Here is a 26,594-nt window from a genome sequence, read left to right on the forward strand (position 1 = left end):
ATGTGTAACTTGAAACGAAAAGGAAATACTGCAAGCAGAGGATGGTTGATTGACTTGAATATTTAAGCATTTTCATAATCATCATTTATTTATGAAACACGTTACCAGTACGCAATTCAACACCACAATACAGTTCACATACTGCACGAAAAAAAGTAGAAATGACAGGCTCCGTACAAGGCGTGTGATCAGCTGCAATGCTACACTATAATAACATAGAGACAAAAAATAAAATAAAACGATTGTGCATTTATGTGTAATACTCGCTGACTTTTTAATGGTTTACAATCATTCCAGTTGCATGACAGAATCCTTCACTGACAAAGGAAAACATACAGGTCTTGGGATATTCCAGCTTACAGTTCCGCCATACTAGATAATATGAATTAAATAAAAAGGCATTGCACTATACAGATTAACAACATAGGAGCCTTTGTTTTTACCCCAGGCTTAAGAGAACATTTCCCACACAGAGGAACATAGCTTTTGAAATTCATAAGGAATATTTAAAAACAGGAAATCGTCATTTTCTTTCTCTCGAAAGTCCTCTTTGTGAGCTTTTTTTTGTTGAAGAAGTCTCAAGGTCAACGTGTCATTACGCCACAAATTATGTCCATGTGGCGATGATCTTTCTAAAAATGGCACCAAACAAGTTTTTCTTCTGTTGTGTATAAGTCATAGAAATGTCATCAGTCCTTTTTGAGATTTGGCTTGGAACAAAAAAAAAAAGAAAAAAGAAAAACACGTAATACTTGTCTTTGAAATACAGATATCGTTTTAAATATTATATATTTATATATGTACATTCATATAAAACAAATGTGAAGTGAATTTTTCAATATTTTCACAGTTTTTAGAGCGTTATCTCTAACTTGAAAACAGAGGGGACGTGGTGGCATGGTCGATGGAGATGGAGATGGAGATGATGGAGGTTAAATAATAATTAAAAAAAAAAATACTGCCAAAAATGTTCTTCAGCCACGATTTTCGATGCAAGAGGTAAATATATGGCATGGTGTGTTTTGGAAGGTATAAGTTGCAGTTTTCAAGGAGGTCGCAGATCTACATCAAGTGGTGTGCATGTGATTGCTCTTGGTTTTACTGACAAATTTCTTCTCCTTGACTCGCCGGTTTTGGAACCAGATGGTGACTTGACGCTCTGAGAGGTTGGTGCCGGCCGAGATGCGCCTTCTCTTGTCTTTGGTGATGAACTTGCTGGCTGCGTACTCTTTCTCCAGCTCCTTCAGCTGGAGCTTGGTGTAAGGTACACGTTTTTTACGCCCACGGCGGTAGCTGTTGACCTCAGGCTGCAATGGCACAACGTCTGTATAGGAAAAAAGGAGGAAAAATGGCCAGGAAAATATTAGACTCTATGCGCAAAAACACAAAAACACCGCAATGTTTCACTTCACAAAAATCTAGTCTATTTCTGGAGCAAAACTGGGCAATGTTCAGATGTAATTACTGATTTAAACTGACAGAAAATGAGTAAGTAGCTTCAAAATAATTCCATTGTCAAGGTCGAACCTCTGCTCTGTCTCTGATGATGTGTGTGTGCATGTGTGTGTGTGTGTGTGTGTGGTGTGTGTGAGGGTGGTGTTTTTTTTTTGTTGCAGTCAGGATCTCAGGTGTAGCCTGCACCTGACATAGGAACGCAATAATAAAAACCGTCCCAACAGAGTTCACCAGTGTTTTTGTGTTACACAGTGTTGGTCCATCCTTTGTTTTCTGTATATAAATGAACAATCCCTATCAAGTTACAGCCACAACAATTGTGCATTGTTTCCAATGGACAGTGATCAATGTTTGTCCTTATATAGGCTGCATGTCGATACTTAATCTTCTGCTTGGCTATATATACTGAACTACACAGCAAACCTTGTTAACGCTATCTTGGATAAATCTCTCGTATATGTTTAATTGAACTGCGGAGTGTGTAAGTAGGCCTATAAACTGGAATAAGTCTCAATGTGTGTGCTTGGTTAGAAAATAGAAATCCCAACCTGGTTACTAAAGTAATAACAATTGAAAACTTTAAGTTTGGAATAATAATCACATGTGTTACACGCAATTTAAGTAAAGGTTCACACTTTATAAACACTTCTCTGAATTTTCCTAAAAATTAGACATAATTTCTTCCCCCACTATGTTCTTCTTAAATTCCCCCAAACTCTTTTTGGCACTGGGTATCTTATTTGTTCAGGTAAGTAAAGTTCTGGGATTACACACCTTTTCGCCCAGACTGGAGCTGGAGTGTAAACAGCCAATGAGAAACATGACAGGACAAGTATAGCAATACCTTGAGAAATAGTGGCAAGCTGTGAGACATGGAGCTTTTTTACCCCCCCATGTCATTTTACAGGCAGGGGTTATGGATATGTATCCGCAGTTCGTGTGGATATAAGATTTCAGTAGTTCTTTAATTTAGGAAAATAGATTTTCAAACATTATCTTCATGATTATTCTTAAATATTTTGTTATAAGTAAATTAAGGATATGTGAGTGGAGTTCACTGTTTTTTTTTTTTTATTTTAAAGCAAAATAGTTTCGCATGGCAGTGTGAGTCAGTTCGTGTGTATGTGTGTGTATTTGGTATGTCATGGACAGCGCGCTCTTGTGTTTTTGTGCATGTGTGCGCGCGCATTTGACTGCGTGCCCGTGCTTGCGTGGCTTTTGCTCTTGGTGTATTTTCGATATAAAATGGGGAGTGGGGGGCAAATATCGTGTGAGTGACCCAGTCGAGAATCTGAGAACTTTCCTATGTGAAATTAAAATACCTTTTCAACATCGATAATAAACCCTTGTGGTAAAAGAGGCAGCAGTAGTAAACACTCTGTAAACTGCATACTGGCCGGGCCCCTGCATACGTCCATTATCAGATATCTTGCATGTATGATAGTGAGTATAAAGCAAAAGGCGAGGTTAGATAATGTGAACTGGTCAGTGGCTGTGAAGCATTTGTTGAAATGCTGTATATGTAATGTAAATGTTGGATTAAATGAATCCTGATAAATGCAGGATGTGGGCGCTGAGATTTATTGGCACCATCCAAACACAGTAGCTTAGTCACTATATTGTCAAACAGGGGCAAAGGTATGCACTATGGTGTTCCTCCCTATTCTACGTGACTGAAACTACATCCATCATATGACTTCATATACGGAAAAAAACTGCAAACTCCAATTCTGAATTTATATTAACCATTAAAAAATGGCCATTCAACTGAAAATCTCCTTCATCTAACAATTCTGATTTTTTGTATGTCAAACTGAAGAATATCTATACTAACAAAGTCCATAAAGGACATGATAACTGACATAAGGCTTGACAAGTTATATGTTTATTCAGCACATTTTAGACTTTCCCTGGACTTTCTTTGTAAGTTGATATTTGGCACTTTAACACAATAAAATTAGTACACTAAGCAATAACATCTCAAGCACAGTAAAAATATCTACATTTTAAAATAGCTTTCTTAATGTGATGACACGTATATTATTAGCGTGCTGAACTAACCTATGAATTACAGCCTGGAGGGAGACAAGCTTTGAAAAAAAAAAATATCAAAATTTGTTTACATACCTGGAAAAGGTGATTTCCAAAGATGAGATGACTGCGTTTGCTCTTTGGAGCAGTACACCTGCCCATCCCAGCCATTGGAGAGAGCCCAGTGCTGGTAGCCCTCCATGGGGATCAAGGCATCGTGCCTCGGTTCTGGATGGGCACTGATACTGGGAACCACCGACACGTCGAGGTATCCAGGGACACCCTGATATGAGCTGGCGAAACTCGGGTAGAAGGCAAACTCTTTGGCCCTGGAGGACAGTTCCTCCGTGGGCAGCGCTGTGCTGGGCTCGGCGTATTTCTCTGCGGGATGGTACGAGCAGGGCTTCTGCTGCAAGTTCACGTTGTGCGAATGGGATAATCTGCAGCCGTAATATGGGTTTCCAAAGGGATAACCGTAGCTCAAAGATGCACTGGAGGATGTCTGAGGAGCTGGGCACTGTCGGCCGGTGTCCGGAGAGGAAATATCCGAGTAGACGGAGCCCTGGTGGGTCGAGATAGTGCCAGAGTGTCGTCCCAGAGCCGGGTGCGACATCAGGTCCCTGCAGTGGGTCGCAGGGCAATTACCGCTCAGTCCCTCCATTGTTTGGCTTTTATTCTGGCTGTTTTCATTCGGGCTTTTTTCATAAACGTACATCAAGGTGTCCGCCCAGCGTGGATGCAGAACCAGCGAAGTCGTCATATCAGGGGCTGCCGATGCTTTTTAAAAAGTCGACTACTCCAAGACGGACACCTCATTTCCAACTACATTTTTACACCGAGCGCATGCGCACACGCGAGACCCCTCGTGCGTCCACTTCATTAAGAATCTGGCACGTGATACGCTAACAAGTCCTACGAGATTGGGGCTTGCAGAGCAGCCCTTTAAAGACCCACTGCCTCTCACATGTCACAGGTTTTTTTTCCTGCAGAACATCGACTCCTATCATTGGTTTAAATCACTGAGACCCACACCCTTAAAGGGGAGTTTGGATATACTTTCAAAGATTGGGGCAAATGAAAATAACCTGTGAAATTTGGCCGATTTAGAGAACTGCATGAGAATATAACATCATATGATACATGTCCCACTTTGGTACATAGAAAATAAAAATAAGAAATGCATATTATTGATTAAATCTTTGGATCTAATCTTTGGGGCAAATGAAAATAACCTGTGAAATTTGGCCGACTGCAGAGAAACTGCATGATAATATAACAGCATATGATACGTGTCACACTTTGGTGCATGGAAAATATTAAAAAAAAAATACATATTATTGATTAAATCTTTGAATCTAATCTTTCAACTTGCATCCAAGACCTGTATGTTTTCCTTTGTCAGTGAAGGATTCTGTCATGCAACTGGAATGATTGTAAACCATTAAAAAGTCAGCGAGTATTACACATAAATGCACAATCGTTTTATTTTATTTTTTGTCTCTGTGTTATTATAGTGTAGCATTGCAGCTGATCACACGCCTTTTACGGAGCCTGACATTTCTACTTCTTTTCGTGCAGTATGTGAACTGTATTGTGGTGTTGCATTGGTGCGCACACCTTGTGTTTTTCACTTGATGAAAGCGATATAGCCTATGATCCGGCTGAGATTTACTTTTTATTATTTAATGTAATAAGAAAAAATGATTTAATCAGGAATCCCCTGGTCTGTAGTCAATTTAATGTCTATCATGGATTCAAAGTATTACGCATTAAGAAGTACAGAGCTGCAAATATGTCTCCGGTCCAGTCTTATCAAGACTCCTTTTGTGAAGGACGGATTTCCTTTAAACCCGTAAACAACTGCCACTGGGTCACCTATTAACATGCTGACATGAGATTCTCTGACTAGTTGTGGACTATCACTGATCTAGCAGTGCATTATAATTATGTTTACTATTAATGATGCATTTTAGAGGTTGATATTATGGAGCCTAAATATAGCAGATTATACCTTTTTGCATGTGTTTAATTTGTATTAAGTATGGTAAAAAAAAAAATCTATTTGGCATCTACAGGGTGTGTTTTGTGTGGTAGAAGCAGGAGTTTTGGTAAAAGTTGAATGAGGGTCGTTGCATCTCAGCATTAAAGCCACAGGACGAAGTGAAAAGCTGCTCCAGGTAAGATACCGTCATTGCAAAATTACCTTTCAGTAATAGTGCATCTTTCATATGAAGACATAATTACAGTAATCACCTGCAATGAATGATAGCCTTGTTTAGTTTATGTAGGTACAATTTAGATCCGCAATGTGTTTGGATGATCTAGATTAGACCTAAAGCAATAACGTGACGTCTAAAAATGACCATTAAAAAGACTTCATGTGATGTTTCTGTTTCACTAAGCTATTCATTCATAACTACAAGTGGATGCTGACGTATCAGACCAAAATATACGCACAATGGTCCGCTTTCAGCTGGACTTTGTGTACAGACCTTAAGCGACACCATAGAAAATGCGGACCTATTTTCCCTCATGGAAATCATCCGCCACTATAATTTACACGCATCCTCCTTCAGATTTGAGTAACTGGTTACTGGATAAAGCTGTCCTTTAAATCCCCAAAATGTATTTTTAGTTCATCTCATCACCAGGCCCATGCAATCACAACAATTGCAGAAATCCCCTATTCCTCTCTTTTTCTTTAAAAATATACTTCTGGGTTAATATTTAAAACTTGACTGTATATTTGAGTATTTGAGTTTCACATATTACCAACAAGATAGGCCTGCAAAGTGTCCATAAAATAAGACTTTTTGCAATGGCAATGCCTATCCAATGAGTCACTCATAAAGCAGGCTGCAAGCTGCCCATACGAAGGGTGCCTTAGTTTATCAACATTCTTGCACTGCTGAGTTGCCTTGGGAATAATCAGGCCACCGTTGAGTATCTTGTATACTAAAAGGAAGCTAGACCCTCCTGTCCTTTCCTCGGACAGAGACTATAGTTCTTTTGTCTCAAGGAAATTACAACTACTGGAGGGCTCATCCAAACGGCAGCTGCACGGAAGTCCAAGGTCAAGGTAAAAAAACCGCAGACAAACAGGGTCGTAATCAGAGTCTAGACAGACAAGAATGAACTTCACACTAGAGTATGCATGCAAACTATAGCTGTTATTTAGAGACCCTTACTCTAAAATATCTGCTGTGTGTGAAGAGGCAGACAACTCCAAATAATCCCTTCTGTGTCTGTCTCTCTCTGTGTGTCTGTGAGTGTGTGTGTGTGTGTGTGTGTGTGTTTTCTTTTCTTCCAAGGATCAGGAATTTGACAGCTTTTGCGCTGCAGGAAACCGACTCTTTCCAAACTAACAATTCACATGAAAGCTCTGCAGACTTCAGAACATCTAGTCTTTTTTTCACTTTATGAATGATAGTATGTTATTTATTTTTTTAGTTCGGTGCATTTTATTCTCACTCAGCCTATAACTTCCGCATTATGCCAACATGTTTGTGTGGTAAATAGTTTCGCCCTGTGGGATGCACGGATGATGTAGCGTTGGTCAAACAGAATAGTTGGAAGTTGTTAAATAAAAAATAAAAAATACTGGGATTTGATTAAGTTACACTTTATGTTGCTATAACCATAAATCACACGTCAAGCGTGGATCTGGTTTTCCCCAAAAATGCGATTAAAGAGGTGGATTTTTTTTTAATATTGTCATAATTAATGTTTTAGGAAAAAAAAAAAAAATCTTAAATATAGGGACAACTAGAGAATTCACGAATACATTATTGTTTTAACGTTTGCAAGAACTAATACAATTATTACGCCAGCAATTAAATGATTAGCCTAATATTAAATATTTAAGCGTCTGGCGCATTTCCACTACAGAAAATGCGGCCCAATCTTCCACCACACACTTGCCATCGACGGTATTTTAGCGAATGTCTAATACACGTCCTGCAAAAAAAAAAAAAATCACTATGAATTCTATAAGATATCAAACTTTAACTGCTGCTAACTTTTGTTTTTCTTATGTTTCATCAGCTGTGAGCAGGTTGTTACACAGGTGGATTCTTGAAGGATGAAAATGACTTTTTTTCCAAGTTTATGCATGTTCAAGTCTCCCATTACAGGGCTGTTTATATCTAACGTTACTACCTACTAATGGGATATTTAATACAGTATTAATCATTTATTGAATATGCACTATTTCAGGCAGCCAATTGGGATGAAAGTTGATATTTTCTCAGCGATAATCCACCCTAAACTTTTACTTTTTGCGGCGGAGATGCTATTGGTTATTGGATACTGCATTTGCAAATCTTAAATTACGAAGAGCAAAGATATAGAATTAATTAGCTGGGTTTACATTTAAAATTCAGTCACCAGAGATTGAATAACAATTCCTACAAATCGACCAGCAATCAGTAGCTATGAGCGCAAGGACAAATAATAGGCAAATAGTCGTGTGGCTGTCAGTATTATTTAACCAAATTCCAATACTGCTATAGGTCAAATGCTGAAACTGTAACTAACTATGCGTCATTGAAACAACACAGAGTACGCCATCAGACTAAATAGTTTTACATTAATGTTATATTAAAAAAAAGTTACAATTCAATTTTAGTGCATTTGAAGTAATTAAAACTTCAAAGTGTGTGGCTGGTTATACTCTGTACAGTTTGTTGTTGGAACTTCAGAGCAAATATTCTTTTTTTTTAATACAAATATATGCCACTTATTTTAAAAATATGTTTCTTAAAAAAGCGTTAAACTCTCTTTAAACACACACACAAAATATTTCTTCATGAGCTGCAGTTTCACTTATTTCAGGAACTGTTAATTGAAACGGCGACTATCAATATCTTGACAAGCAGCCATGATGTACTGCTGTAAATATCTTGACAAGCAGACTTCATGTCCTTGCAGACAGGCCTTGTCAGACGGAGGGAGAGCCCGTCTGATGCGGAGGTTTGTGGGGGAGGGGAGAGCATCCATCTCCATACAACCATACAAATACTGCCTGTACCTGCAGCTTCCTCTCTCAGGAACTGACTGCATGTGCACATGACTGAGCCAATGGATCTTATGCACGCAAGATATGCCTTTAAATACATACAGTTTATGCATAATGTGCAGCATATGTTATTTTGAGCCTGCAGTAGGCCTACCACAAAGTACTCCATCATCCCATTCACATTATAACTCAAAAAAACTTCCAATGGAAACAAGTGAAATTATCACAATATAGTCAGTTTTCAGTTGCTTTGATTTAAAGGAAACCTATTGGCATGACTGAGCCAATAGATCTTATGCACGCAAGATATGCCTTTAAATACATACAGTTTATGCATGTAGCATATGTTATTTTGAGCCTGCAGTAGGCCTACTACAAAGTACTCCATCATCCCATTCACATAATAACTCCAAAAACTTCCAATGGAAAAATTATCACAATATAGTCAGTTTTCATTTGCATTGATTTAAATGAAACCATATTAGTTACGTTTCTGCAATGCAGTGCAGTCCCTCCATCAAAATGACTCCATGTCTCTTTTCATATATGTATCAAACGCCGATAAAATGCCAGTAAAAAGCAATACTATTACTAGTCAAACATGATCTCACCGGTCTTGAGAATGATGCAAATCCACTGGGCATACAACGTCTTTGAAGAGGAGATGTAGCGATCCAAGAATGTGTTGACAGCTTGCAGGTAAGAGTCTGCGCCATGCATGCTGAAATCACGATGCGTTTATGTTTACGAGAATCCAGCCAGCTTCAGGCTTTAGCCTCGAGATAAAAAAAAAATCTTTTATAATCAAAGTTAACCAAGTGGTACATTCACTGAACAGTGGACCACGTCAACCAAACTGACCAAATAGATTCGCACACTATAGCAGTATAAATAAAAAGGCCAATAGTCCAATTGCATTTTCAAAATGAGGAATCGAAGATTTTTAGTGAATGAACATGTCTGACTCAGTGGAATAAACTTTGGACCCATCAAGTGTCTGAACTAATTAAATGGACAAAAATCTGACTGTAGTGCATGTATAAATCTCATAGTAAATCAAGACTGGGGCTCATTTGGGAGTTGAGCGTGTGACTCACGAGCTCAGGACTCGTTACATGTATTTTGCATTAAGGTTTAATGCAACATTGCCTCTGCAGAATAGTGAATGTTCGCTTTACATATTGCTTTACTTGCCAGTGTGCATCTCCACAGACGCGACTGTGTGTGTGCGTAAAAGAAAGTGGGCTGTTGTTCAGCAAAGCAGGAGGGAGAGCAGAGCAGGGCAGTCCACTGTCATGAAAACATTCCTACAAAACTAAAACAGCATCTCAATCTGGTGTTTTCCATTTCAGCCTGGCTTTAATTTACGATCAAAAATGTTCATAATCGTATGAGCCAAGACCACTGCACTTCTATGCCAGCAGCAAGGGCACACGAAGGCATGTGATTTTTGTCAAGAAAAATGCAAAAATGTGTAACTAGAGTAGTGTATTGGTGCGTGACAAAGTAGAATGAAACACAATAACAGAGACATTTAAACACAACCGTGCGTAAACATGCGTAAATAGATTGTATTTTGTTTTCCTATTTCAGCTCGCTCTCACATTCCTTGTCGCATTTCTCATAGGATCTTTGCTGCATAGTATGCATGAGCACATTTTAAATGCAGGTCCGACACTTGCTGCAGCATGACTTCTATCGAGCACGAGCGGTATAGCCTTCAAGTTTTCAAAAAATAAATATATTACAACATTGTTAGACAGTGTAATTTGCCAAGTAAATAGAAATTAGAGTAAATATAGAGAAGACATAAGACATTAGAGTGTTGAGTTTAGGCCATAGAGAGAGATGTGGAGGGAGTAACCCTCCTTACAGTCACTTTACCCAGCAACACCTTGTTATATATGTGATATGTCAACACAGTCTCACTGCAGATAATGTGACACAGACTCGCATGTGAGTAGAGACTTTAAAATCAGAGGTTAGGGCATTTCTGTTCATGTTGGTGGATGGTTTCTGTATGATAATCACTACGAGGTAAATCCATCTTTTTATTTACCACTGATATTATTGAGTAGTCTATACTGTTGGAAAGCAATGCATGAAATAGACTACCTACACTGCAGTTTCGGGCTCACAGGATCTTTGCTGCATAGTATGCATGAGCACACTTTAAATGCAGGTCCGACACTTGCTGCAGCATGACTTCTATCGAGCACGAGCGGTATAGCCTTCAAGTTCATTTTCAAAAAATAAATCTATTACAACACTGTAAGACGGTGTAATTTGCCAAGTTAAATAGAAATTAGCGTAAATATTCGACATACAGTGAATAGAAGACATTAGAGTGTTGAGTTTAGGCCATAGAGAGAAGTGGAGGGAGTAACCCTCCTTACAGTCACTTTACCCCCCAACACCTTGTTATATATGTGATAAGTGACACAGACTCACATGTATCAGAACAGCAAAGCTATCAAAGTAGAGGCTTTAAAATCAGAGATTATGGCATTTCTGTTCATGTTGGTGGATGGTTTCTGTATGATAATCACTACGAGGTAAATCCATCTTTTTATTTACCACTAATATTAGAGAGTAGTCTATACTGTTGGAAAGCAATGCATGAGAAAAGGCGACCTACACTACAGTTTAGGGCTACTTTACCTCGCATTTGACTCGTTTAACCTCATCCAGAGCAGGTAGAAGGAGAGGATGTTCTGTGGGTTAACCGCAAAATAAAGCAGGGAGGACGGAGGGCAGGCTGGCAGACCACCGCTAGAGAGCCAGGCCACAGTGCATTTACTAAATACAACACTGGCTTTATTCGGTCTACTTATCATATTGTTATTGTTCATTACTCGATGCTGACCAACATTTTTACCAAATTTGAGAGGAAGATATTGCGCACCATTTATGCAACAATTACTACAACTAAGTGTAGTTTCACAATCACGAGAAAAAAGCCCGTGAAGTGTTATTAATTTAGGAAAAGGACTAGAAAAACAACGCCGGTGTATAGTCGAGCATTTAAGCCTCAAACATTTGCAGAATGTCCTATAATTTACAGGACAGACTACATTAACATGGCGATATAAATAATATATAAACATACATGAGTTTTCATAGGGAGGCAATTACACATTATATATTTCTACACAACAATAGTCTACAACTTTAGAGTATATTTTAAATTAAGTGCATTAAGAATCCTAATATGGATAAAGTTGGAAATGCGCGACGCCATGAGATAATACGCATATGTTACGCAGTCACCAAAATGAGTAATATAGATTCAATGTTTTTATTTCAACTTTTTTGATAGAAGTTACTTTATTAAGATACTTTTAATACTATTATACCAACACGTTATCAAGTCATGTATCGTCAGTATTGTGGGCCTATAAGCCTGTCCTGTCTTATATCTGAATATGATTTATAAACAAATTGCTTTTTTTTAATTGTATTAGTGTTATCAACACTTTAGTTCATCGTTGTTTACAATTAGTCCTGCATGAGTTAATTCTTAAATGTTCCTGCTGTAGTCTGGTTGGTAAACCAGGAGAGAAAGCAGACAAAATAAATCCGTCTAGTCGGAAGTCCAAGTTCAAGTTAAGAGAGGCGGTCGCTCCATCCGTCCAGACAGCAAAACAAAAGACACACACGTTCATCATTAATCATCTCACTTCTTCCCTCTCTCAGAATAAAGCGCTTTAAACTTTCTAGGCATATTTCAGACTAATATGCAAGCTAGCAAACATGCGCACAGGTGCATTTTAAAAGAGTTTATGCCTCGATGTGTTGTCCGAAACAGAGATCTTTGTGGAACTATTATTGATGAGGATTTATTTTTTAGAAATGGGTTTGAAAATAGAAATATCTTTATGGCTGAACATCCCCTAATCGCATGTATTTTTTTGACCCCTCACTTTCTCCTCTGTGTCTCAAATGTAAAACCGAAATAGGTACCTTAACCCATTGTCTTTGGTCGTGTCATAAATTACAGAAGTACTGGTCTGAAATATTATGTGAAATGGAAAAGATATTTGATAAGGATTTAGAAAGGAATCTTTGATTTTAGGAATCTAAAGTACAAATATGATACTGCAGCCAACAAAAGGTAATATAACATTCTTACATTTGCTGCTAGAAAAAATATGTTACTACAGTGGATCAGTGATAAGAAACCCTCTGTTCAAGGCTGGCAAAAAGTGATATTTGAGATGGTCCCTTTGGAATATCTCACAAATACTCTACATGCCAAAGTAGATCAGTTCCACAATATTTGGCAGCCCTATCTGAATTATATTGGACCTGAACTCTCTTCCATTATCTCACAAGGAGTCTCTTGAACATGAATTCATATATCCTGTGACTTCCCTGCACTATGGACTATTTCCTATGACCTCCTATATACAGTTGTTTTATCTGAGCTGTACTAGTGTTTGTTGATGTTTTGTTTTTTTATTGTGTTTGTGAAAATAAGAAAACCCAATAAACATTTAGTGAAAAAAAAAAAAAAAGGCTGAACATGTATATTTTAATTGTGATTTTCAGTCATTATGAATTGATTAAACCGGGACATTTAGACAATGTTGTGATTTTTGAAGGTCACCTCATTGTCAGCTTTAAGGCAAACTGTGCTGAATGAAACTAAATCCTCTGGAAAAGGAAAATATGTATCAGAATAATCTTCTTCAAGGGTATCTTCCCTAAATCTCGAGGCTTGCGTTATAGGGCAATATTTCCACGCTACTTAATGTACATTACAGCCTTTAACACCGTGCAGCTTTCCAAATGTTCACGAATAGAAAATGTGTCCAAAACGCAGAGGACACGCGCTGTGGATGTTTGTGACCTTTCACGCGCAGCTTTATCGTCAAATGAGAAACTATTTTGCCAAAACAGTTAAATAAAGACTGTTTCTGAACGCAAACAATAGTCCGAGTATATAAAAAAAAAAGCTAATTATATCAGTTTGTAATCTTGCCTGATAGTGTGCAAATGCGAATTTGCATTCAATTCCAGCACATGCACATCTGTCCTATTCAATTATTTCTTTATAATCATTAAAACTAAAAAAAACGTTCATTCCTCAAATCACCTTGTACATCTATGAGATGCACATCTTCCCTTACATTATCTATTCATACTTAAACGTCCCTTAATGTTCTTTACAATTTCTCATATATTTCCCATTGGAGCATGTAGGCGACATTACATTTACGCAAAGACAGAATTTATGGAATAAAATAGAATATAAGCTATTTTACTTTCTTCATTAATAGTACAAATTCTGTTTTGCTGTACAGCATGTAAAACATGAAGCCAACTATATTTGTATATTTGATAGATAGGCAAATGGATTATTTATATAGTCCATGCTGTGAAGCCCACTTTGCCTGCCTGAAGATATCAAGTAAAAAAATGCGAGAAATTTGCAGAAAGCGATTTTAAGGAGAACAACTTCCTCATTCAGTGTGCAGAAGAGCCTCAAGTCAACAGACTGTTGGTTTGGAAGAGACTGGAAAAAGGATGTCTGCACCTGCTTGTTGTTGGTGAACTCGCCGTGATGTGAGGAAATGGTGCACAGGAAGTCATACTCTGAATCATATCAACAAGAGCAAAAAGTAAAAGGCACTTAATATATTGATCCAAATCGTTTAATAAGAGCTTATATGAGAAGCCTCTCCAGGACACAGAGAGTAGCACTGAGGCCACGCTGCAACAAAACGTATTCATCACACACAAAAAATGCTCAAAGCATTTGGCAAAGTAGCCATATTAGGATTATTGATGTATTGATTGAGATTCACTTCTTGCAAAATACATCAATAGTCCTAATGCATGCGGTTATACGTGAAGTTGCTATATACTAATTTTGAAAACTGACGCAAATCTGAATTCAGTCAGTTTCAAATTGACTTCACAAACAGGAAAAGTCGACCAATAACATCAGTTAGTGTGTTTTTGCTCTCTTTGTGAAGGTGAGTTTGTGAAGAAGATTAGAGAAGGCTGCTAGAATAAACATGCGTGGTTGATTGATACCGTCTAAGCCTAAATGAAAATGTGGTGGTTATTATTATGCATAATAATAAACCGCTGGAAATAGCTCCAGAAGTGTGTTTGTGCGCAACGTGATCTTTTCTCAGGGCAACTAGTCAAACATATGTGATTGTTACGCAAATATTGGCTCATACCATTCAGCTTACACGCCATGAGATAAAAAATTAAGTGTTTTTAAACTGTAATATTTTGCATTCATGCATGAACAAACATTTGCCAACTGCTGTCCACAGATCGTCCCATTGATGCTGTTTTCACGCGATGTTATTCACCACAAGAATGTGAACTTACGTGGCTAGATAGCAAAGAAACACGTGCGTAATATTAAATATGACAGTTAATCAGGAGGGAATAGCAAAAAATCGTATTTGAATAAACACATTTAACAGATTCCTCATGACAAAACGAGAACATTCATTCAAATGTGCACAAATACTCTGATCTTTTCTTGTATGTGGACTTAAAAGTCGAACAAATGACTGACTCTTTACATGTCTAAGTGTATTGGACATTGACTAGGCCTATATAACAGGTCTCACTGAACATCTTTAGAGTGCTTCTAAAGGATTTGGAAACAGGGCACATCTGGCTGTAGATGTTTTGAATGTTGATGAATGTTTTTTTGATACCTTATGATTTTGAAATTTGCTCTTTGTCTTCGTTTTCAATTGTTATGTTTGTTTTATGTCTGCAACTATGTAACTGTGGTGCTACCTATCTTGGCCATGGGACACTCTTGGAAAAGAGATTTTTAGTCTCAATGAGTTTTTACTCCTGGTTAAATAAAGGTTAAATAAATAAAAAATAAAGAACATGTACATGACCGGTTGTCCTGAAGACTTTTGGGCTTAAAAAGCGAGAGAGAACATCAATTCGTCCATATTTTGAAAGCCTATATGTCATATTAAAAAAGCTTCTTCCAGGTCACAAAAGTTTACTGTACCACAAAAACAAAGTAACCAAAGCTCAAGTTAAATTAAAGACAGATTGAAAAAAACAAAGTGGGATTATGGTGAAGTTTGTCGCCTGCTGTCTGGTGAATCACAGATGCTCCTGATTTCTTTTCCCTTTTTTTTTTTTACGCATGGCCTAAATGAACCGAGATGGCACATTTATCCATCATGGAATAACATTAGTGCAGGTTCACTTGTAGTGGTGTATTGCACACATTATGAAGATGAGCAAAGACGGAGTTCAAGTTCAAAGTCACAGTGTGCTCAGACGGAGCTGGGTGTGCAGAGGAGAGGAGAGGAGAGGACATGAGAGGAAAGGAGAGGACAGAAGAGGAGAGGAGAGGAGAGGAAAGGAGAGGAGAGGACAGGAGAGGAGAAGAGAGAAGAGGACACCCCTCACCTCGCTCGTAAACTAAAAACAGTAGCCGTTTGCATAAACTGGGTCCAAATCCGATCCTACTGAACGAACAGTCGAGACCTTCATCCCACCTGTGAGCCAACAACGAAACGAAACATAAAACTGCAAATAATCTTATCAACCTCTGCACAACGGATTGCAGTTATTGACAACCCAAAGCAAAACCAAATTCCTAGTGTATACCTCTTACACCTGGCAATAAACACGATTCTGATTCGGATTCGGATTATGCATTAATTTATTTTAAGCAGACTCATCATGGACCTGTTTTATCTGTAAATAATAGCAGCCAGTTTTAAAGCAGTATAGGCTGGAGACAGATAAGTCTAATTCTCTTTATCAATTCTGTGCTAAGCTGCGTATCTTATCGATCTTATGTTGTTTCGAGTCTGAATGACATCAGAAAATCTGGTTGGATTTTGCAATTTCCCCTTACTTAAGCATCGGTTCTGATTCTAATTTGATTATTTTATATTTCTAAGTGTTGGTCTAATAGGCTAACCCAAACATGTCTTTGTCATGCTTTGTTCACCCGCAGAAAAAGGATGTGAAACCGCGTCTGAGCATGTTATCCTCTGAATTATTAATATTCATTCATTATTAATATCCATATGATTCTGAACTCATTAAAAAAAGACACCAATACAGTCAAACTTCAAATATTCGCAGCATAAACATAAAACAATAAATAAAAGATCAGATTTCCAATTTCTATATTTTGTTGTTTAAAGTGGTGATTTTTAAAAAGCTGTGCGTGCTTTTTTTCTCTGTGAATTATTCTATAAAGTACACTTAAATACAAACCAGCACTTTTTATTAACATATTCAGAGGAGTAATAGGCCGATGAAAAACCACATTCTCTCACTTTTCTCTTCCTGCGTGGGTTTTTATGGAGAGGCCAACAAAACTCCAAAAACTTCGGACCCTGACTTGTGCTACTGTATCACCAGAAAAAAGTGTATCGGCGCTTTAGAGCTTTAATTAATTTTCTATTTAATTGCACAATTAACGATTGAAGGGGCTGTAAAATAATCCGCATCGGTAAGATATTAAATGCGTGAGAGGGTTTTACATGTAGTTATATGGCAATAATTTCAAGACAAAGATACAGGGTACAAATTAATATGCAGTATCGAGTCATCCTGACTGGGTTTAACCTGTTGACTAATAATGCAGAGAATAACACAAAACAACTAAAATCCGTTTCTAATGTCAAATAAAGTCAGATATAATCTGGTCAATGAGAGCAAGAATGTCAAGAAAAAATTAATGATTGGTCTGATGTTTGAAAAAAAACTTTATTTCTAGTGGCATAATGCAAATTAAAATAATAAACACATGAAAGATTAATATTCATCATTGAATCTCCACACTATATACACTCAACATTAGATGCCATATTCCAGGAAACGTGCTGGCATTATTCATTAACGAATTATAGCAATGTAACCGTTTTGAGAAGCTAAAACAAGGGTCTTTTTTGAAGGAAATCTAACAATTTTCAATGTTTGTAACCTTTTTTTTCTATAACAATACAAGCAATGTTTCATCTGACTCACAGCCTTTATTAATTCAGGCAGTTCTTTGTTATAGACCTCACTGTATGAGCAAAAACTGCAAAATGACTCAGTGTGTGCATTGTCAGATCAAACTGTAATCTAATATTTTAGTATTTCTGCAGCAAACAAAACATCTAACTCAGAGCAGCTGCACAATTTTGATGCAAAGGACCCCACTAAGCGATAGACCTCATTTCAACATAGCCTCTATGCTTTAGATCTGATATAGACCACAGGATTTATTGGCTACAGTAGGGAAGCCAGTTTTTAGACCATATTTTAAAAACATTATTTAAAAAATGCATAAAAATCTGTAAATATCTAACATACTGTAAGCACTACACACACTCACATTTACAGTCTAACTTTATTTTAAGTCATATACACAGATTCACAGATTGAAACAACGCCTATAGGCAAAGACTAGACATCTACTAAACTTTCACTTTTCAACCTTGAATAATCTTAAACTAAACATCTACGGACAAATAGACGTATATACATCTATTAAACGTATTTTCAGTGTCAAATTGCTCAGTGGGACATGCAATTTCTACTCCGAGATTTAATCCAAGTATTTAACATTTAAACATTCAGCTGACAATGTGAACACAGTCACACGTTGTAAATGGAGAGTCAATAAAGAACCTTAAGACGGGAAGAAGACCAAATGTTCAAATAAAATCATCTAATCTTTCCTGCTGAATACTTGTGGTCCACAGAACACATCCCTGGCAGAACAAAAACACTTCTCTTAAGCCTGCTTTGACTGTTGTTGGATCCTGAAAACATCCTGAAGTAGAAATATTTGTTCATGATCTTGCTTGAAGGTCAAAGTAAACACAAAAAGACCATTTAGGTTGGCTGAATTTGGCTATGAATCTGTGGAGGTGCGTTCCAGGAGCTGGTAGAGATATACAGTATATTAAAAACATTTCAATGTTTAGTCACCAAACCTTACCGTATAAACTGCAATTATATGACATTACCAAAACTACAGATTGAATCGACAACCAAGCACTGGCTCTTAAAGCTGAGAAATTGATCGGGTGGGCAGTTTTAAGCTGCAGCCAGATGTGACCTGCAAGCTGCTAAATGAGCATCACTGTTTTAAATCAATTATGCTGCAGTACAACACAGTCGCTCTCAGTGCCGTTCTTTACCGCACTGATGTCGAAACATTTACTACAAACATTATTTGGTTGAAGTTGAGAATTTAGAGTGCACACGAAGAACCTCTTTGCTGCAGCCGTGACTCACTGTCCTCCTTATTTTGTGGTAAGTCTTTCACCAAATGTTCTGTATACTGACAAGACTGGCAATAATACTATAATACAGTTTTTTCATTCATGCAATTCTTTATTACTGCATAATTAAATTTTTACAAATCAAATATCATTATTTAGTAGTTAAAGTAGCCATAGTAGTAAACATTAACAATAATCATTACATTTTATCTCTCTTTTTCATTAAAATGTAGGCCGAGTCATCTAAAAATGTGATCTAAAATATACTCTAATATAATATGTACAGTATAGTCACCTGAATATGTTTCTCATTAAAGTAATCATTTATAGCCTTTATTTTATGTCTGTCAGTAATGCAAGATGAGAAAATCATAAATAAAATGACCCAGGATTCAGTTCAGTTGTTCATATTTCATTCATTTTGATATTGCTTCCATAGAAGAAAAACACAGTTTTGTGTTGCAGATCTAACGTCTGTACTTTCTTTGTTCATGCATCGTGTTAGTAGGGTAATAAGAAACTGGAATGGGGCAACCTATAAAAGTCAAACAAATATCTGGGAATTTTCTGAAAAGTGTTAAAAATATTTTTTTAGATACTGGAGCGCAATGACTCTGCAACGTCTACGTGTCGGCAGCTGCATCTCATCAGCACCATAATCAGGATGTATAAATGGTGAAATTGACCTTTAAAAGGGTCTTCATATGGTTGGAGCAGCAATTATAACATCACACATGCAAACAGTACACAGACAGAGCAGTATTTGTAACGTTTCCTGTTGTTTCTGCAGCTAAAAACCTAAAAATGGATTGTGTATGAATCCATTCAGTAAAAGAGAACAGAGTTGTGAATGTAGGTCAAGTGTTCAAAGGAACATCTGAGTTGGTTGCTAGAAAAAAAAAAAAAACTATGGCTTTATTATTTTACCCAATGACCCATGTTTTAATCAAATACCGTACGCCATTCAGAACTTGTATTACTAAAATACAGAATAATAATTATCAGATATTTGACCGTTATACAGTTTGGTTATATTATTATTATATTAATAATATGAGGACATTTCTTTTGACTTCATTAATTTGATGAATGTGTCCATCTTGTAATGTGTTGCATAAGCATTACATAAAGCACATCATGAGTGCATAAGTAAGAACAACAACATATGAGATCTGCATAGATTCTCTACACTACGCCCGCACGCAAACATCTATTTGACTCGGAGCAGTTTGAAGGAGAGTGATGGATACTCTGGGCAGAAAGATTCTGTTTGTGTTTATTTATGCACACTCAGTCAACCAAGCGAGGAAAATGTTCCCATACTGTGTGTGGGTATAATAACCACGAGAGGAGCTTTTCCAAAACCGGATATCCAACATTTCGGGGGGAAAAAAAGAAAGTCCATCCACATGATTGTTGATGGCACGAAAGGGAAACCCCCGATGGAACATTTTTAATAAAAATATAAAAGTCACATTTTTGTGGACATTCAGTGACATTTTGCCACTCTCTACGTTTGTGCAATTTTCTAGAGTAAGTTTAAGAAGCTTTTACATCTTAGAACCAAACGATAGACCTTTTTCACGTCATGTCATAATAGGAAAAGCACAGGTGTATTTAATAACATTAATGAGAGCTGCGTTCCACTTAGGGGAGGCCCTGGTATGGAGCATGATGGCTCACTGGAATAACTTACTGTGACGCTTAATGGAACTGAGCCATCATTAAGGTTTTCAATTTTACCTGTGCTTTTCAGTCTGCTGTTCTCAAAACAATTTTTTGCCCAGTATTTCTTTTACTTTTGCCTCCATTTTGTGTTTTTAGGGGAGTAACACAACTACACCATACAGTATCTTTGTGTCCTGTACATGGCCTACATTGAACATGTTAATATATTTACTGATACAGTGATTATGTGTATGGTGTGCATCTTTAAACCTGTAAACACACTGCAAAAGCTACATATGCATTGCCTTCTGTTGACCTGGTAATCCAAATAAATACAATCTGTAAAATCTTGTTTTCTTTCATTGTACTGTGAGTACAATGAAAGAAGAAAATATTTTATACCTTACAGAAAACATGTTTTGTATATTATTAAATCATTTCTTTATATGCCGACTTCTGGTGAGTTAAACTAGCATCTGTCTCTGCTTTCCAAACGTGTCGCATTATACTGTACTGCCCTTATGTTGCCCATGATTTATACACATCCTGCTTTCATTCTGATTTGCTTAAGTTGTTCCTGTATGCTGGTAATATATTTTTATTTTCTATATCCATGTAAAAATCACTGCTATAATGACCACCTTATATCAAGATCATTCATGTTCTATCTCTTGTTATTTTAATCAACTTTAAATAATAGTAGTATTTGGAGATAAATGTTCTTCTATTTTATGAAAGTTCTACTTCACTAGACATCAAACTTTTAGGCACTTCGAGTCAAGCTGAGTCAGCCTCGCTGACAACAACTTCCAAGTGGCTACAGCAGGTTTTACATCCATTTTATGGCTAGAAGGCAAATAAATCCTGACTGGTTTTTCTCCCCCTTTTCAACTTACCTCTTAATCCTTACTTCGGGGCTTTGGGTTCTTCTCTCTAATAGATGCCTTCTTCACCGCTGATTTTCTGGGCTGTGAGTTTGAGAGGGAAAACTTTAATTAATAGCAGTTTTACAAAAAGTCAACTTTAATATTCTTCTACTAAAGCCTTAAAACTAGAATTCTAGTGAGAAAGTGTTTCTGAATTTAGGACTCTGACTTTAGTTTTGGACCTACAGATAAAACAGTGAGCATACTGTATATATTAAAGTAGGCAAAAACTCCATAAAACGTTCAAATTCACTCCTTAATGCTTGTTGTCGGTCTCTGATTTTTAACAGAGAGAGGAGAAACTCCTGAATCTGTATCCTGAATGAAGCAAATCAACAGTATATTATACCTCGGGAGAGATGTGAACATGTAGAATTAAATACAAACTGTAGAATGGCTTCTAAATAAAACCCATAGTTAAAGAAAAAAAGCCACTCAATAGGAATGATTAGAAAAGTATTTTTTCTTGTATCTGCCTCTCTGAGACTTTCCATTTAGTTACACTAGAAGCAGCAAGGCTGTGGTTCTGGTCATAGAACAGAGGAAAAGGCAAATCAAAATGACTGGTGAAATCTGCATTAATCTGAAAGTACTGGTACTGGATTGAAAAATAATCGAAATGCCAAAATCTGCAAATTAGAGGTTAACAAAAGTCCTGAAAATGGGATTAAAGACAGTTGAGATGCGGTTACCTGCTGGGAGCTGCTCGGAGATATTATGTAAAAGGTCTGGGGGCTGTTCAAACACATGGCGTCCCAGCTGCCCGTTACTGGTCTGGGCCTTCAGCAATCACAGCAGCAGCTAAAACACAAAATCAAGAAAACATTTTAAGAGAATGTACAGATTTACAGGATTAGTTTCTAAATGTCACTGCTGAGACTAGAGCTGGGCGATATGGCCAAAATCTTCTATCACGGTTTAGGTAATTTCATATCTCAATAACAATATATATCACGATATAGCACATTTTCTGGTAATTCAATAATGGCAAAGCCTATTTTTATATTATATACTCCTGTGTGAATTAAATACTTGACAAATGAAAAGTACTGAGTATTTTCTCATTTTAAGATCTTGAGTGCAAAATGAACATCAACAGTTTTAAGTGAAATAATAGAGTAAAAAAAATATAGGCCAAGCCTATACCACGATAGAAACTATATAGAAAAATATATATGATAGACATTTTTATATCGTTTTGACGACATATGTAAGGGATAATGTACAGCGAGCCGGTCATTGTTGTGAAATAAACCCAGACGCGAAGCGTAGTCATGCATATCGCTCTGAAGGGGTTTATTTCATAACAATGACCTGCTAGCTGTACATTATCCCACTTATTACATAAATCAATAATTTGACACAAAAACGGTCCGTCAGAATCCAACATCAGAACTGCGGCCATCGCAACGGTCTGTTATATATAGCAACAATCTGCTATAAAGAAATGACAGACCGTAGAACGCCGTGATTGACCAATCAGAATAGAGTATTCAACAAAGCTGTGTAATAAATCGTCAGCACTAGCTGAGACTGAAGTGGAAAGTGAAAACATGAAGACATGGGGCACAATGTAAAATTCAGGATGTCAGGCTGGTTCGGCTTTACAGACATCACTGGCAGTAATGCAAAGAAGAGGGGCAACATAACAACGACCAAACAAACAATCACATTTAAGGATTTCAATACCAACAATTCATGTAAAATATACAGCAAATAACTTAATGCGGTGCAGTACATACAGTACATGGTTTCAAACCCGCAAAATCGCTTTATTCACAAAAATTCCAAATAGATTACAGTAAATCTGCAGCTAGGGTTGTAACGGTGTGAGATTTTCACAATACGATAACCATCTCAGAAAATATCACAGTATTGTACTACTATTATTATTATTTACAATGACCCAAGGAATGAGAACAGAAGTATAATAAACAATTATTATTAACCTAATAAAAAAATTGCATAAAACTGAAGCATGTTAGTTAACATGTTGGCAGCACTATAGCATGTAATTAACTACAAAATGAAAAAATAACCTCAGCTGTGTTTTTAAAATAATTTCCTACGATTATTAACAATCAACATATACTGTAGGTGTGCAACCAGACTGCTCCCTTCTGTACCTTTAACTCACACACTTATGTCAGTTTTTTCAATTCTGTATATTCAAATGTGCACAGTATGTCAACTTTCATACCACTGTATACCTTGATACCAGTATACCGTTACAACCCTATCTGCAGCGTCTTAATAGTGGGAATATGGCACAATCTTTTTTAGTCGCTCAGTATAGCATACTAAAGCACTGTGGTGTGGCATTAGCTCCTGGGCATTTCCACTGTGCCCTCACAGCAGGGAGTAACCACGGTGACCCAAGTATATTCTGCTAGACGGCAGAACTGAGCCCCCAAGGTACCGGCCTGCAACTGAGCCGTCACAGCAAAATGACTGACTCAACATTTTTCAATGGTTTGCTACATTTGGTTTCAGTAGTTTTGTGTTTGAGTTTCTGTGATTTGGATTTTTGTTTCATTCCTGGGTTGTTGTGCAGACATACAGTATATCTCACAAATAGGAACCTCGCTGTTTTCTGATCCCTCCTTTTTGCTGTGCTGTCAGAGCTGCAGTAACGACCCTTGCCTCGTCAAGCTATTGATAACACAAACTGGAACGCTTTTACTGTGTGGCAGCTAAAGGAAGTGTTGTCTTGGCAACCGACTGCAACTTATTTTTTCAGTCACACTGCCGCCGTGGCTCTAGGGATAACAGTCTGTTGGTCGGTCCACCACTTTGGTCCAGACTGAAATATCCCATCAACTATTAGATGGAGTGCTATGACATTTGATACAGATATCCGGGGTATCTAGAGGATGAATTCTAATGACTTTGATGATCCTCTGACTCTTCATCTAGCACCACCAGCCAGTCAAAGATTTTATTTATCCAGTGAAACATCCCCACATCTACTGGATGGATTGACAACATTTTGTACAAACATTAATGGTTCCCAGACGGTGAATCCTAATAAATGTCATGCTCAAGTTTGCTTAAAACCATTCTGCACATACAAGTGCAAAAAATGATTTAAGAGCATTCCCACTAATAAATTCATTTATGTGGCAGTAGTCTATATTTTTCTGTTATTCTGGTCAAAAGATCTCCACTAGGATTCCCACAAACCAAGAGGATATCCTCCTCAGCTTGTCATACATGTTTTCCACACTGCTACCTCTATCATTACCCATTTTCCTTTCATTTTTGTGTGCTGCTAGCGGTTGCATTCTGTGATAATCTTATTAATTTGTTTCAGAAGTGCTCAAAAGACTTTGCTCCACTTTGGTTACATCTGTCTCATAACAATAATCAAGCATTAAATCCAGAGAATATCATCATTAATTTCAACCTTTTCCTCCGCACTCTAGGATTTTACTAAGGACTCGTAAAGATCAACTTTGATCTATTAGTCTTTCGACAAAAAAAATAATCGTCAGTAATCCATTAATTATTGGAGTCATTTTTAAAAGGGAAAATGCTAAACATTTGCTGGTTCCAATTTCTCAAATGTGGGGATTTGTTGCTTTTCACTCTTAAATATATTATACAAAATACTTTGGGTTTTGAGACTGTTGGTCAGACAAAAAACTAGAATTACCGCCTTGCAGTTGTATGCCTCCACCAACCGGTGAAATTGCAATTTACATCCATGTCTGTCCAAAATGTTATCATTTTATCCTGATAGAAATTTGTGTGAAATTGTCATAATTAGGATATGAATTCTTGATTTATGGCCAAAAACTTGTTTTGTGAGGCACAGTGGCCTTGACCTTTGACCACCAAAATCTAATTAGTTCATCCTTGAGTCCAAGTGGACGTTTGTGCCAAATTTAAAAGAAATTCCCTCCAGACCTTCCTGAGATATTGCCTCCACAAGAATGGACCGTACGTACGTACATAAAGATGGACGTACAAACAGACGTACAGACGGACAACCCAAAAACATAATGCCTCTGGCCACGGCTGTCGCCAGTTCGGAGGCATACAAATTAAATATAGCACTCTAAACGTTCTAACATTTTATAGAAAAATAATAGAATTTATCAATAATAAATTAGTTGCAGACCCATTTGTTCGATTACAGTACTCTACTGCCGATATATCAATTTGAACCTTACATGTATAGAGCAAATCTTCCAAGCTATGACAATTCCAGTATTGTGAGCTTTTTACCATTTTACTTTACAATTAATTACATTAAAACAATTACATGATTAGCATTTTTATAACCCCTATACAGTGAGGGCAGTAGGGTTTTTTTAAGATATTATTGTGCATATTTTTACATTTCAACTATGAGATACTTATAACCTTTTGTGTTCAGGCATGTAAGTGTGTTTTTGGTTGTTAAATGAAATCGGCCAGACCACCACTGACATTGTGGTAGTTAAAATGTCGATAAGTCCTCATGCAGCCTCAACAAAAGCTCATTTTCACAACTGTGCTGCCTCAAGAGATCACAGCAACCACCCTATTGTATCTAATTCTACAGGAAAGGCGAGAGCCCTGCTGTTGGAGTAATACTTTGTAATGGTATTAGGAGGGCTATAAAAGTGTCAGAGCCCTGTAAACAGGCAATCAGAGAGTGAGCCATGGTCTGTTTTTGCAGGCATCAATCACTAGGTAATGTATATGAAGTCTGAAAAAACTGCTGGGCAATTGACATAATGTGATAGGTCTACTTTGTTTGGTATTACTGAACAGTAATACTTAAAAGTGCTTTTTCCATAAAGCCACAATCATCTGTGTACACAACTAGTCAACCAGAAAAAAGGATAAAACTACAAAATATTGGTATGGAAATCAGAATGCATCATCTAGAATTGTCTTGTATTTCCGCCCTGTATTTATGAAACATAAAAATGATGGAAAGGGCAATATGACGATATATTGTCAAAATGATACAAAAATATGTATCATATATATTTTTCTATATCGTTTCTATTGCGTTGTAGACTAGATGTATATTTATTTATTTTTTCTCTATAACTTCACCTAAAACTTGTATGTTAATTTTGCACTCAAGTTTTTGAAATGAGAAAATACTTAGTGCTTTTCATTTGTCAAGTATCTAATTCACACAAGGAGTATACAAAAATGGGCTTTACCATGTGGTAATTTCATAGATTATTTTTTTTATTGAGTACCAAAAAACATGCTATATCGTGATATATATCGTTAGAGATGTAAAATGACCTATAG

At 37.0% G+C, this 26,594-nt stretch overlaps 2 protein-coding genes across 2 annotated transcripts in view; both read right to left on the minus strand.

Moving 5' to 3' along the window:
* Positions 1-26,594, minus strand: part of rbms2b (RNA binding motif, single stranded interacting protein 2b) — a 212,966-nt gene that overhangs the window by 30,857 nt on the left and 155,515 nt on the right. The window lies entirely within an intron of this gene.
* hoxc13a (homeobox C13a) lies at positions 41-4,397 on the minus strand. The gene is made up of 2 exons (XM_074644335.1): positions 3,583-4,397; positions 41-1,324 (listed from the first exon to the last, which is right to left on the minus strand). The coding sequence occupies exons 1-2, from the start codon at positions 4,244-4,246 to the stop codon at positions 1,068-1,070; spliced, it is 921 nt and encodes a 306-aa protein (XP_074500436.1). The 5' UTR covers positions 4,247-4,397; the 3' UTR covers positions 41-1,067.

Source organism: Sebastes fasciatus, chromosome 8 (genome assembly GCF_043250625.1).
Source record: "Sebastes fasciatus isolate fSebFas1 chromosome 8, fSebFas1.pri, whole genome shotgun sequence".
Taxonomy (NCBI): Eukaryota; Metazoa; Chordata; class Actinopteri; order Perciformes; family Sebastidae; genus Sebastes; species Sebastes fasciatus.